The 15,636-nt window shown below is 46.2% G+C and overlaps 1 protein-coding gene across 1 annotated transcript in view; it reads right to left on the bottom strand.

Moving 5' to 3' along the window:
- Positions 1-15,186, bottom strand: part of STC2 (stanniocalcin 2) — a 34,631-nt gene extending 19,445 nt beyond the window's left edge. The window contains exon 1 of the mRNA XM_066591275.1: positions 14,933-15,186. Coding sequence (XP_066447372.1) covers positions 14,933-15,086 — 154 coding nt within the window. The 5' untranslated portion in view covers positions 15,087-15,186. The remainder of the gene's footprint in view (positions 1-14,932) is intronic.
- Between the last annotated feature and the right edge of the window lie 450 nt (positions 15,187-15,636).

Raw genomic sequence — 15,636 nt, 5'->3', positions numbered from 1 at the left:
TGTGATTGTGGTCAGTAATAAACTGGCCAATTTCACTACAAGTGTATGTGCAGCTTATATCAGTGTTTGTTCAGTGTTAGCAATTTTCAACATGCAAGCGTCATGCGAGTTTTATCCGATTTCACAAAAATGGAGGGTGGCCCAACTGATGTAATTTAAAACTCCCATTGAAGTCAATGGATGTGTTTAAAAAAAGGATCATGTACACGGGCCATGAGAGTGCAATGTTTTGGGTTTTTTTTGCACCCATTGACTTAACCCTTTCCAATCCACTGTCTGACCTCTGAAGACATTATGATTTAGGACTGTACAGCTCCGATGTTGGAAGACGTCCGTCGGGGTTCTCTTACTGTATATTGCCAGCCTCTCTGCTGTCGGAGCCTATCCAACGTGTCACCTCATGCAGTACTGGCTTTAGCCAGCATATAGTGCTGTTGTATAACGGCAGAAAAAGAGTAAGCCCCCTAGGAAAACAAGGATACAAATTGGATTGGAAAGGGTTAAATGAGTGAGGGCTTATTCAGACGACCATAGGCGCAATTGTGCAAGTTTCAGCACAATGCATTAGTGCTGTGAACAAGGTAGATCAGTGCACATATCGGCACATGATACTGTACTTTTTGCCCAAGCAGGGCCTGTTCACATGCGCACACGGCACAACTCCGCCTAATGAGGTCCAGATGTGCACTTTTTAAAAACACAATTGCACAGCATACTGCACATCTGCTTGCGTATTTTTCTAGGACCTTTGCTGCGCAAATATGCAGAAAGATAGAGCAGCTGCTATTTTTTTGTGCACGAACGAAATGCTTGCCCAAAAAAAGTTACTGAGAATGAACCCATTGACATCAATGAGAAATGCAAACCAGAAACAAGCTCCTCTGCAAACGCTCCCATGCAGGGGCGTAACTATAGAGGATGCAGGGGATGCGGTTGCACCCGGGCCCAGGAGCCTTAGGGGGCCCATAAGGCCTCTCTTCTCCATATAAGGAGCCCAGTACTATGAATAAAGCATTATAGTTGGGGGCCCTGTTATAAGTTTTGCATCGGGGCCCGGGAGCTTCAAGTTACGCCTCTGCTCCCACGCATGGACTGGCTGGCAACTTTTATTCTATCTTTCTGTGCATTGACATCAATGGGTTCTATTCTCTACTTATGGTGCTCGTATTTTTTGTGTGTGTAAAAACATATGCAAATACGTCAGTTTGAAGAAGCCCTAATTTTGGTCCAAGAATTGCACTAGAATAGGCGATTCATATGTGCGATTTTTCATGAGGCCATAAAAAAAAAAAAATCGCACATATGAATAGAAACATTGATTTTAATGGGTATGGGTTTCGTCAGTTTCAAACTCGGACATTAAAATTACCCGTGTGAATACACTAAAATACACTACAATGAGAGGTCATTTTCGATTTAGCTGTATGTTTCAGAATTTCTGCGAAACTTCTTCAATCCACATGCCTTAAATTGTTCCGGTTTCCAAAATATAAAAGTAAAAGCTGCAAAAGCAGAAGTAATATTTCCAGCGTTCTGGCTGAAAGTATGAGCCAACCAATGATCAGGAACATCTCGTATGATAACGATTCCATGGATATAGGAATAATAGACTTTTACTATGATACAATTATCAAAATAGTATACATTGACTTGAACCATTATGTTCATTCCTATGATTGGATTACAATAGTTATTTTTACGTATTGACCTAGTTTTCATTTGGTCTTGAATTGTCCATGCTGCTGAAGTGCGTGCCAGTTCATTCTTCATTCACATCACATGAATGAATGAACATCTCAGTAACTTGGTAACATAAATATTTCTGAAAACGTCCCTCTTACCCCCCCATGCATGGTTATTTAGCGCACTACGAGTTGTAAACTGAGGATATCAAATACTCCACGAAATGCTGACCCTATGACCTATGGGAGCAGTGTATGTTTTAAACATCTGCTGGAGCAGCCAGGAAGTGTGACCCTACTTGTACTTCACTTGGCTTTTATACTTAGCAAACATTTCTTTACTAAGAAAAACTATACTGCTGAGAATTGACTGTTCTCACAAGGTACTGGGCCATGTTCTACTATGCAAAATATGCTGCTTTGTCTGGACTGGGACGTAAGCCTCAGTCTGCTTCTGCAAGAGTGTAAGCCTAGAACTTTACAAAGGCGAAATGTTTTAGTCAATATTGCTCAATGGAATAAAAGTTTTTTTTAACCACCTGGTATTAACACAATGCATACTGCAAGGTGAACTTTGAAAAGACAGAGATCCAACAGGTAAGGAGCGACGACAGGAGTACAAACAGCAAACCAGCTGAATATTATATGGAGCTTTCAAAGTAAATGGAGTTGCATTTCAAGTGTGAGACCTGCATTGCGTTAGTATGTCTGTGTGGATGTCTTCCCAGCAGCTCCATAGATACCCCGTTTCCCTGAAAATAAGACCTACCCTGAAAGTAAGCCCTACCCCGATTTTCCAAGATTTTTCGGAGTCTTGAAATATAAGCCCTACCCTGAAAATAAGCCCTAGCTGCATTACATTAAAAAAAGGAATACATTACCTAGCAGGTTCAACTCAGGTCCCTCCCGCTGCTCTCAAGAGCTCCGACGCATTTCTTGCACTCCTCGGCGGCCCACAGAAGGTCACTTTCTAGTTACAGGATTCATAAATCCCGCCTCCAGGAGGAGATGGCTCTGATTGGTTCTCGAGCGCTGCTCAGCTAATCAATGCAGCACTTGATGAACCAATGCGATGGCTGTGATTCGTTCATCGAGCGCTGCATTGGTTGACTGAGCAGCGCTCGAAGAAACAATCACAGCCATTGCATTGCTTCATCGAGTGCTGCATTTCTTGGCTGAGCAGCGCTCGAGAACCAATCAGAGCCATCACTTCCTGGAGGTGGGATTTATGAATCCCTTAGCCAGGAAGTGATCTTCTGTGGGCGGCCGAGGACTGCAAGAAGCACGTCGGAGCTCTGGGGAGCAGCATGAAGGATCAGAACTTAGCCTGCTAGCTAAGTATAATAAGACATCCCCCGAAAATAAGACCTAGTGCCTCTTTGGGGGGTAAAAATTAATATAAGGCAGGGTCTTATTTTCAGGGAAACAGGGTATGCGTTATAAACTTGTCATTGGGAATCCAATAGCAAAGCCTAGTATGGGTGCTAGTAAACGTCCACATGCAAAGAAAAAAATAGACGAATTGGTGAAGGGTCCCCAGGAAACCCTTAGGGCGGCTTGAAACTGGAGTCTTTGTGTGCACAATACGTACAGAATAGAACTCATTGATCTCAATGAGTTTGTTCACATACACATATCGTGCGGGGAAAAAAACGCATCAAGCTCTACTTTTGTGGCATTTGCGCACCAAAGGTCCCCATAGACGTCCGGCAAAAAATCCAATCTCTGTTGAGCAGATAGAATCCTACAACAGAGAAGAATGGGATAACATTCCTCTCCCAAAACTCCAGAAATGGGTCTCCTCACTTCACAAACATTTACAGATTGTTGTAAGAAGAGAAGATGCTACACAATGGTAGACATGGCCCTGGCCCAACTTTTGAGATGTGTTGCTGCCATTAATTTCTAGATGAGTTGATTTTTTAAATAAAATGGAAAAATATCTCACTTTCACCTTCTGAAATGTGATCTATTGTCAATAAAATATGGTTATATGAGATTTCCAAAGCATTACATTCTTTTTTTTTTTTTACATTTATATACATTTTACACAGTGTCCTAACTTTTTTAGATTTAGGGTTGTATATGATCTTCTAAGTGTATTACTTCTGTCTCCAGATATTGTGGCAGGTTTGGGGGTTTATGAGGACTATTTCCAGTCAAACCAATCTGATTAGCTTCTATGAGGAGGTAAGCTCTAGACTGGACCGTGGAGAGTCATAGAATCTTGTGTATCTGGACTTTTCCAAAGTGTTTGATACTGTGCCGCATAAAAGGTTGGTATATAAGATGAGGATGCTTGGTCTAGGTGAGAATGTGTGGAAGTGGGTAAGTAACTGGTCAGTGATAGAAAGCAAAGGGTGGTTATAAATAGAGATGAGCGAGCACCAAAATGCTCGGGTGCTCGTTACTCAGGACGAAATTTTCGCGATGCTCGAGGGTTCGTTTCGAGTAACGAACCACATTGAAGTCAACGGGCGACCCGAGCATTTTTGTATATCGCCGATGCTCGCTAAGGTTTCCATTTGTGAAAATCTGGGCAATTTAAGAAAGTGATGGGAACGACACAGCAACGGATAGGGCAGGCGAGGGGCTACATGTTGGGCTGCATCTCAAGTTCCCAGGTCCCACTATTAAGCCCCAATAGCGGGAAGTGTGCCCCCCCCCCCTCCCAACAACTTTTACTTCTGAAACGCCCTCATTAGCATGGCATACCTTAGCTAAGCACCACACTACCTCCAACAAAGCACAATCACTGCCTGCATGACACTCTGCTGCCACTTCTCCAGGGTTACATGCTGCCCAACCCCCCCCCTGCACAACCCAGTGTCCAGAGCGCACACCAAATTGTCCCTGTGCAGCCTTCAGCTGCCCTCATGCCACACCACCCTCATGTCTATTTATAAGTGCGTCTGCCATGAGGAGGAACCGCAGGCACACACTGCAGAGGGTTGGCACGGCTAGGCAGCGACCCTCTTTAAAAGGGGCGAGGCGATAACCCACAATACTGTACAGAAGCAATGAGAAATATAATCCTGTGCCACCGCCATCAGGAGCTGCACACGTGGGCATAGCAATGGGGAACCTATGTGCCACACACTATTCATTCTGTCAAGGTGTCTGCATGCCCCAGTCAGACCGCGTTTTTTTATAAATAGTCACAGGCAGGTACAACTTCGCAATGGGAATTCCGTGTTCACCCACAGCATGGGTGGCTCCCTGGAACCCACCGGCGGTACATAAATGTATCCCATTGCAGTGCCCATCACAGCTGAGGTAACGTCCGATTTAATGCAGGTGGGCTTCGGCCCACACTGCATGCCCCAGTCAGACTGGGGTTCTTTAGAAGTGGACACATGCAGTTACAACTCCTTGTGGACCGACAGCATGGGTGGGTGCCAGGAAGCCACCGGCGGTACATAAATATATCCCATTGCATTGCCCATCACAGCTGAGGTAATGTCATGTTTGATGTAGGTGGGCTTCGGCCCACACTGCATGCCCCAGTCAGACTGGGGTTCTTTAGAAGTGGACACATGCAGTTACAACTCCGTGTGGACCGACAGCATGGGTGGCTCCCTGGAACCCACCGGCTGTACATAAATGTATCCCATTGCAGTGCCCATCACAGCTGAGGTAACGTCAGCTTTAATGCAGGTGGGCAAAAAATTAATTGGATTACACTGTAGGCGAGGGCCCCAAAAAATTGGTGTACCAACAGTACTAATGTACCTCAGAAAAATTGCCCATGCCCAACCAAGAGGGCAGGTGAAACCCATTAATCGCTTTGGTTAATGTGGCTTAATTTGTAACTAGGCCTGGAGGCAGCCCAGTTAAAATAAAAATTGGTTCAGGTGCAAGTTTCAACGCTTTAATGAGCATTGTAAAAATTGTTTACAAAAATTATATGACTGAGCCTTGTGGGCCTAAGAAAAATTGCCTGTTCGGCGTGATTACGTCAAGTTTCAGGAGGAGGAGCAGGAGGAGGAGGATGAATATAATACACAGATTGATGAAGCTAAAAGGTCCCTGTTTTTGATGGTGATAGAGAACAATGCTTCCATCCGCCGGTGCAGCCTACGTATTGTTTAGGTATCGCTGCTGTCCACTGGTGGAGAAGAGAAGTCTAGGGAAATCCAGGCTTTGTTCATCTTGATGAGTGTAAGCCTGTCGGCACTGTCGGTTGACAGGCGGGTACGCTTATCTGTGATGATTCCCCCAGCCGCACTAAACACCCTCTCTGACAAGACGCTAGCCGCAGGACAAGCAAGCACCTCCAGGGCATACAGCGCGAGTTCAGGCCACGTGTCCAGCTTCGACACCCAGTAGTTGTAGGGGGCAGAGGCGTCACGGAGGACGGTCGTGCGATCGGCTACATACTCCCTCACCATCCTTTTACAGTGCTCCCGCCGACTCAGCCTTGACTGGGGAGCGGTGACACAGTCTTGCTGGGGAGCCAGAAAGCTGTCAAAGGCCTTAGAGAGTGTTCCCCTGCCTGTGCTGTACATGCTGCCTGATCTCTGCGCCTCCCCTGCTACCTGGGCCTCGGAACTGCGCCTTCGGCCACTAGCGCTGTCGGATGGGAATTTTACCATCAGTTTGTCCGCCAGGGTCCTGTGGTATAGCATCACTCTCGAACCCCTTTCCTCTTCGGGTATGAGAGTGGAAAGGTTCTCCTTATACCGTGGGTCGAGCAGTGTGTACACCCAGTAATCCGTAGTGGCCGGAATGCGTGTAACGCGAGGGTCACGAGAAAGGCATCCTAACATGAAGTCAGCCATGTGTGCCAGGGTACCTGTACGCAACACATGGCTGTCCTCACTAGGAAGATCACTTTCAGGATCCTCCTCCTCCTCAGGCCATACACACTGAAAGGATGACAGGCAAGCAGCATGGGTACCCTCAGCAGTGGGCCAAGCTGTCTCTTCCCCCTCCTCCTCATCCTCCTCATGCTCCTCATGCTCCTCCTCCTCCTCCTCAACGCGCTGAGATATAGACAGGATGGTGCTCTGACTATCCAGCGACATACTGTCTTCCCCTGCCTCTGTTTCCGAGCGCAAAGCGTCTGCCTTTATGCTTTGCAGGGAACTTCTCAAGAGGCATAGCAGAGGAATGGTGACGCTAATGATTGCAGCATCGCCACTCACCATCTGGGTAAACTCTTCAAAGCTTCCAAAGACCTGGCAGATGTCTGCCAACGAGGCCCACTCTTCTGTAAAGAATTGAGGAGGCTGACTCCCACTGCGCCGCCCATGTTGGAGTTGGTATTCCACTATAGCTCTACGCTGCTCATAGAGCCTGGCCAACATGTGGAGCGTAGAGTTCCACCGTGTGGGCACGTCGCACAGCAGTCGGTGCACTGGCAGATGAAACCGATGTTGCAGGGTGGCAGCGTCCGTGTGGGACTTGTGGAAATGTGCGCAGAGCCGGCGCACCTTTCCGAGCAGGTCTGACAAGTGTGGGTAGCTTTTCAGAAAGCGCTGAACCACCAAATTAAAGACGTGGGCCAGGCATGGCACGTGCGTGAGGCTGCCGAGCTGCAGAGCCGCCACCAGGTTACGGCCGTTGTCACACACGACCATGCCCGGTTGGAGGCTCAGCGGCGCAAGCCAGCGGTCGGTCTGCTGTGTCAGACCCTGCAGCAGTTCGTGGGCCGTGTGCCTCTTCTCTCCTAAGCTGAGTAGTTTCAGCACGGCCTGCTGACGCTTGCCCACTGCTGTGCTGCCACGACGCGCGACACCGACTGCTGGCGATGTGCTGCTGCTGACACATCTTGATTGCGAGACAGAGGTTGCGTAGGAGGAGGAGGAGGAGGAGGGTGGTTTAGTGGAGGAAGCATACACCGCCGCAGATACCACCACCGAGCTGGGGCCCGCAATTCTGGGGGTGGGTAGGATGTGGGCGGTCCCAGGCTCTGACTCGGTCCCAGCCTCCACTAAATTCACCCAATGTGCCGTCAGGGAGATATAGTGGCCCTGCCCGCCTGTGCTTGTCCACGTGACCGTTGTTAAGTGGACCTTGCCAGTAACCGCGTTGGTGAGGGCGCGTACAATGTTGCGGGAGACGTGGTCGTGCAGGGCGGGGACGGCACATCGGGAAAAGTAGTGGAGACTGGGAACTGAGTAGCGCGGGGCCGCCGCCACCGCCATCATACCTTTGAAAGCCTCCGTTTCCACAACTCTATACGGCAGCATCTCCAGGCTGATAAATTTGGCTATGTGCACGTTTAACGCTTGAGCGTGCGGGTGCGTGGCGGCGTACTTGCGCTTGCGCTCCAACACTTGCGCTAGCGACGGCTGGACGGTGCGCTGAGAGACATTGGTGGATGGGGCCGAGCACAGCGGAGGTGAGGGTGTGGGTGCAGGCCAGGAGACGGTAGTGCCTGTGTCCTGAGAGGGGGGTTGGATCTCAGTGGCAGGTTGGGGCACAGGGGGAGAGGCAGCAGTGCAAACCGGAGGCGGTGAACGGCCTTTGTCCCACCTTGTGGGGTGCTTGGCCATCATATGTCTGCGCATGCTGGTGGTGGTGAGGCTGGTGGTGGTGGCTCCCCGGCTGATCTTGGCGCGACAAAGGTTGCACACCACTGTTCGTCGGTCGTCTGCACTCTCAGTGAAAAACTGCCAGACCTTTGAGCACCTCGGCCTCTGCAGGGTGGCATGGCGCGAGGGGGCTCTTTGGGAAACAGTTGGTGGATTATTCGGTCTGGCCCTGCCTCTACCCCTGGCCACCGCACTGCCTCTTCCAACCTGCCCTGCTGCTGCACTTGCCTCCCCCTCTGAAGACCTGTCCTCAGTAGGCGTAGCAAACCAGGTGGGGTCAGTCACCTCATCGTCCTGCTGCTCTTCCTCCGAATCCTCTGTGCCCTCCTCCCTCGGCCTTACTCCAATTACTACTACCTGAGTGATAGACAACTGTGTCTCATCGTCATCGTCCTCCTCACCCACTGAAAGCTCTTAAGACAGTTGCCGGAAGTCCCCAGCCTCATCCCCCGGACCCCGGGAACTTTCCAAAGGTTGGGCATCGGTCACGACAAACTCCTCCAGTGGGAGAGGATTCGGAACCATTGCTGCCCATTCTGGGCAGGGGCCCGAGAACAGTTCCTGGGAGTCTGCCTGCTCCTCAGAATGTGTCATTGTAATGGAGTGAGGAGGCTGGGAGGAAGGAGGAGCAGCAGCCAGAGGATTCAGAGTTCCAGCAGTGGACGGCGCAGAATTCTGGGTGGTCGATAGATTGCTGGATGCACTTTCTGCCATCCACGACAGGACCTGCTCACACTGCTCATTTTCTAATAAAGGTCTACTGCGTGGACCCATTAATTGTGAGATGAATGTGGGGATGCCAGAAACGTGCCTCTCTCCTAATCCCGCAGCAGTCGGCTGTGATACACCTGGATCAGGAGCTCGGCCTGTGCCCACACCCTGACTTGGGCCTCCGCGTCCTCGCCCGCGTCCTCTAGGCCTACCTCTACCCCTCAGCATGCTGTATTACCAGTAGTGCAGAAACAGAACGCTGTAATTAAATGTGCCGCTTATTGGCTTGTGGTTGGAGGCTGACTTCCCTTACGGAACGCACAGCAGATCCAGGAAACAATTTTGCGCCAGCCTGCTGTAACGCTTAGCTGCGTATTAATTAGGACTACTACCCCCAGCAGATAGATACTGTAGGCAGCGTATAATATTATGTATACTGTTTCCCTCTGGCGGGATGACGGCGCTGATGTAACAGAGACAGCAGATCCAGGAAACAATTTTGCGCCAGCCTGCTGTAACGCTTAGCTGCCTATTAATTAAGACTACTACCCCCAGCACATACATACTGTAGGCAGCGTATAATATTATGTATACTGTTTCCCTCTGGCGGGATGACGGCACTGATGTAACAGAGACAGCAGATCCAGGAAACAATTTTGCGCAAGCCTGCTGTAACGCTTAGCTGCGTATTAATTAGGACTACTACCCCCAGCAGATAGATACTGTAGGCAGCGTATAATATTATGTATACTGTTTCCCTCTGGCGGGATGACGGCGCTGATGTCACAGAGACAGCAGATCCAGGAAACAATTTTGCGCCAGCCTGCTGTTACGCTTAGCTGCGTGTTAATTAGGACTATTACCCCCAGCAGATAGATACTGTAGGCAGCGTATAATATTATGTATACTGTTTCCCTCTGGCGGGATGATGGCGCTGATGTCACAGAGACAGCAGATCCAGGAAACAATTTTGCGCAAGCCTGCTGTAACGCTTAGCTGCGTATTAATTAGGACTACTACTCCCAGCAGACACGCAGTAAACTGAAGACGGTCACAGGCAGCCCAAATATAGTATTTTTCCCCAATTTTTTGGAAAAAGCCCACTGCCTATATAGCCTGAATATCTCTTTCCCTGCCTCACCAGTACTGGCCCTATACTCTGTACAATGACTGCAGACTGAGGCTGCAATGCTCTGCACGGCCGATATAGAAAAAAAAAAAAAAAGTGCAACACTGCAAAAAGCAGCCTCAACAGTACTGCACACGGTCAGATGTGGCCCTAAGAAGGACCGTTGGGGTTCTTGAAGCCTAAAATCACTCCTAACGCTCTCCCTATAGCAGCTCTTTCCCTGATCTCTGTCAGAATGCATCTGTGGCGAGCCGCGGGAGGGGCCGATTTATATACTCGGGTGACACCTGATCTCGCCAGCCACTCACTGCAGGGGGGTGGTATAGGGCTTGAACGTCGCAGGGGGAAGTTGTAATGCCTTCCCCGTCTTTCTATTGGCCAGAAAAGCGCGCTAACGTCTCAGAGATGAAAGTGAAAGTAACTCGAACATCGCGTGGTGCTCGCCTCTAGTAACGAGCATCTCGAACACGCTAATACTCGAACGAGTATCAAGCTCGGACGAGTACGTTCGCTCATCTCTAGTTATAAATGATACATACTATGATTGGGTCACCGTTACTACTGGGGTACCACAGGGGGCGGTACTGGGTCCTATTCTTTTTAATATATTTATTAATGACCAGGTAGAAGGATTGTACAGTAAAATATCAATATTTGCAGATGATATAAAACTATGTAAAGTAATTAACACACGAGAGGACGGTATACAGCTGCAGGAGGAGATAGATAAGTTGAGGGCTTGAGCAAAATATACGCAAATGAGATTTAACAATGATAAATGTAAGGTTATGCATATGGGTAGGGAAAATACATGCCACCATTACATGCTAAATGGGAATATGCAAATGAGAAGATAGAACAATACCTCTGCAGCGGCACCTTTTGAAAGACAGCATACCTGAAAGTCAATGTCAGATTTTTTAAGCAAGCCTTATAACAATGATTGGGAATTGTAAGTCAAAGCCAGAATAACCATACACATACAGCTGTTTTGGGTTATTGTCCCTTATCAGTGTGCAGTAGGTTTCTGGCTTGGCTGGTGAGAGGCCTATAGATGTGGGCCAGGAAGGGTATCATTTCTCCTTAAGGAGAGCACCTTGAAAGTGTGTGAGGAGACTTATAAGGCCATCCATGCTCCTCTAGGAAATATGTAAATGGAAAGATGGAACAATACCTCTACAGCACCACCTATTGGAAGGCAGCATTCCTGCAAGTCAATGTCAGACTTTTTAAACAAGCCTTATCACTATGTTAGTCAGCTTCTGCCAAGGTAAATAGGATCATGAGGTACAACAAAAGAGGTCAATGGGCACATTTCCTCTTCACAAATCACTGGTCAGACCACACATAGAATATTGTGGACAGTTTGGGGCCACCGGTACTCAAGAAGGATATATCAGAGCTTGAGAGGGTATAAAGGTGGGCAACTAAATCAATAAATAGAATAGATGGGCTACAATAACCAGAGGGATTATCAAAATTGGGTTATTAAAAGATGACAAAGGGTGAACTAATAACTATGTATAACTATATCATGGGACAATACAGAGCTCTCTCCCATGATCTATTTATACCCAGGACTGTGACTGTAACAAGGGGGCGCCCTTTACTTCTAGAGGAAAGAAGGTTTTTACACCGACATAGAAGGGGGTTCTTTACTGTAAGAGCAGTGAGGCTATGGAACTTTCTGCCCAGGGGTGTGGTGATGGTGAACTCGCTAAAAGAGTTTGAGAGGCCTGGATGCCTTTCTTGATTGTAACAATATAATATGTTATATTCACTGATTACTTCAGAAGGGTCGGTGATCCGGGGATTATTCTGATTACCAGACTAGGAGTCAGGTTGGAATTTTTTATCTAAAATTAGGAAAATTGGCTTGTGCCTCATTGGGGTTATATTACCACCTTTCTCACTAAAGTGATCCTCCTATATGTACGTACAGGTAGGAGACTGGCTTGTAAGAGCAGTGACTTAATTTACATAATAATATAAGATAAGTAATATTATAGATCTTTGCAGTGCTATGTACAAATACTGCTTATCCTATATTCACTATGCCATAGCAACCTCCTAGACTGAGGTATGCCAAGTATAATTAATAGTTATCTAAGAGTTCTCTGACCACACTGAGATGATGTCCTGTTCTCTTCTTTAAAACAGATTATGCTTCTACCCAAGATTCCCACACTCCGATGAGGAAAGCACTAATCTGTCACATTTTTTCTTATAAACACACCGTTTTGTGTTTTATTCTAGGGAGACTGGAGCTCTGATGTCCCTCCTACAAATTCGACAAGTAATAACCCTGCATGCAGAGAAATCTTGTATCTACTGTAACTCTGGTGCGCAGTGTATAACCAATAAATGAACAAGTAGAGTTCACCTGTCAACTTTTTTGTATATGTTTTAATAAGTAAATTGGCCAGTAGTCCTTCTCACCACCCTAGATTAGAAATGATGCTTTGTTGATCTTGTGTTATATTTCTGTATGTACTGACTGGGAGAACACTAGAGAAGAAGTGAGCTAGATGTATAATAATACTTAAGAGCCTGTCCATTTGCAACTTATTAAAAAATAACGGTCAACAGTTGGATCGATGGAGAGAGAGAGAGAGAGAGAGAGAGAGAGAGAGAGAGAGATAGCTATACATCAGAGGTCCCCAACCTTTCATACCTTGTGAGCCACATTCAACGTTGAGTGATGGTTTGGAGCCACATTCAACTCAAATGATAGAAAGGAATTATTAGGCTAGAGCTACACAACATCTATGGGCACAATACTTGTCATGTGGCCAAAGATTGCACCATGGCCTTGCCACATTGCAACCTATGATCATGTCATGACTAGTAGTTTGCTGAGACCTGACAATTGCAAGACTTTCAAACCTGATGACCACATTCATTTACATTAAGATGCAATTTAGCAGGGCTTATAGTGCAATCTTTGGCCACGTGACACATCATGCCGAAAGTTGCCATATAGACTTAATGTACATGTCTAGAAAGTATTACATCTAGTACTATGCCATCCAAATAGACATTATTTAGTGGTTAGGATATGTCTGCAATAATGTCAATTGCCAGTGCATATGGTTTCAGCTCAAGACTCCCATGGCGAATCACACATCAAGGGGTTGTGAGCCACATGTGGCTGGTAGTGAACCACTATCTATAGATAGATAAGTGGACAGATACGTTTTGCGAAATATATAGATTAAAAACTATTATTACACTATCCTGTCATGGATTATTTGTAAATCATACTTGATTCTCCATTTGTTAACTATTTTGAAAGAAATGAGAAATGATTGTCAGCTCTGTGGAGAAGGAACAGGAACTTTCGCACTCAGTGCTATCCACTTGGCACAGTGTAAGCCAATGGCTTGTAAACAGAATAAATCATTATCAAGCCCAGCTTGCTAGGAATGTAACTATGCCTGACAGAGGCACAATCAGGCTTGGTTTTATAGACCACAGAGGTAATGCAATGTTCCCCTAAGGGAAAACTGCAAAGAAATGCATAGTGTAAAGCGAGAATGAAAAGCACATTACATGTTTAAAGCCGTGTTTTTAATCCTTAAAAAATGGGTTATGTAAATATGCAAATTATAATTCTGAAAATCAGCACATACCATTACACTCAGAATAGTCTTTACAGTACAAGCTTTCTGTGTAGAATGGTTTCTTGGGCATCTCCCAATCACCTCAAAGTACTAGTGTTACCCAAATTGGCAAACTGGATTTCTCTGACATGTTTGCTAAGCATCAGACAGGGCATTTCTTGTAAAAGATCTCAGCCTTCGTCTTTTCAGACAAAACACCCAGCTATTTACTACTGCAGCCTGTCTGGGGATGTGTGTTTTTTCATCCTCTGGGTTGAAGACATTAACTCTGCAATCCCCATGTGACTGGAGTAACATTCCAGCTCTGCTATGCACTCTTAGCACGTGGTTTTACACAAGCATTGAAGAGAGTATCTGGTGCTGGCACACTACAAATCACAGTACTTGTCATCAGCCCCATTTTATTACTATAAATGTCTTATTCAAACTGCACTTCTTTTACAGGATTCCTGAAATATGTGCTATATCCCATTAAACTGACAAAGTGCTCTCTATGCTGTCTCCTAGGGACAACATACAACTGTGGGACTCATGATAATAAGATATCTTGTTGGAAGATGATACAGAGCTGTTCCTTGTATACATAATGACAATTCACATCATGACACTTGGCAATATCTGGGCACTTATTGCAAATGACAAACTCAGCATAGTTACATTCGAAACCCCAGCCCTGCTACATTTGTATATTCTAGGGGATCCAGCAAATATACAAAAATGACAAATATGGCAAATTTAGTCTCCTGTAACTCAGATGTCCAACATGCTTGTCCCAGCTGTGTGATGCTCTCATAGACTGGGACAACCCATATTCTACACAGTCCTGGCTTCAACATTGCAGCCAAGTTGTAGTTAACTGTAACTTGCCCTGTGACACAGTCAGATAAAGTCTGATACATTCTGCATCTCAATGTATTTTCATGAATTACACCATTGACATGTGATGGCAGCTCTGTATCTCTAAGCCTTGCAGCATGTAACCTAAAGGATATAATTTGTTTCTAGAATTTCATGAAAAGTTCATAAAAAAGAATGCATCCTATCAAAATCCCTTTAGAGAGTGGAGTTTGTCATTTGGCACAAATTATTAATGTGATGGCAGTGGTTTCACATAGGACTGCAGGTAAAGCAGCTGCTTTGTTTTATCTGAGTTATCAAAATATGTAAAGAAAAGTAACTGCAAGAAGTTAATTGACACATTTGTGTAATTTAGCTCTGCTACAGTATATCTGCAAGTGCCATAAATACCTGTGTTCTGCAAGGAGAGCCTTCCTTTCTGATTACCCGGCGTTTCTCTATCCAGGTTTCTTTCAGGCAGGTCAGTAGCATCTGTCCCATAAACTGCATCAAGGCTTGCAAACACCAGCCCCAGTGTAACTAGCCTGCTGAGTTCTCTGCACATGGTCCTGTCTTACTGAAGTGAGAGGCTGAGAAGAGAGATCAGCCTACTGTGCTCTATCCTTAGCCAGCCCCTTCCACTGTCAGTACAACTGGAGCTGGGAATGATGAGGATCTGGGAGAGATGGTGCCTCAAATATCCCCTGGAAGCTCTGGTGTCACTTGAATGAAGGAGTCAAGCAGGTGTTGTCTTCAGTGGGAACCAATAGCTGCATGCAGGCACTTTGACAACACACTCAGTGGGAGGGAGATCCAGCCCACATACTACTACTGAGGGGAACATGCATGTAGTGTCAACTTGTCCCATCACTCACTACTTGCTTCACTGCTCTCAACAGGCTCAAGGTCTTATTCATCCAGTTTTTTTAATAAACTGCTTCAGGTCTACATTCATCCATTATCTCTCTATCTATCTATCTATCTATCTATCTATCTATCTATCTATCTATCTATCTTTCTGTATCTGTACATCTATCTACCTATATCTATCTGTCTACATCTATCTACCTATATCTATCTGCCCGTATCTATCTATCTATCTATCTATCTATCTA

The sequence above is a fragment of the Eleutherodactylus coqui genome, chromosome 2, assembly GCF_035609145.1.
Source record: "Eleutherodactylus coqui strain aEleCoq1 chromosome 2, aEleCoq1.hap1, whole genome shotgun sequence".
NCBI classification, from domain to species: Eukaryota; Metazoa; Chordata; class Amphibia; order Anura; family Eleutherodactylidae; genus Eleutherodactylus; species Eleutherodactylus coqui.
Note: the sequence above shows the minus strand (reverse complement) of the source record. Positions and strands in the feature narration are given on the sequence as shown.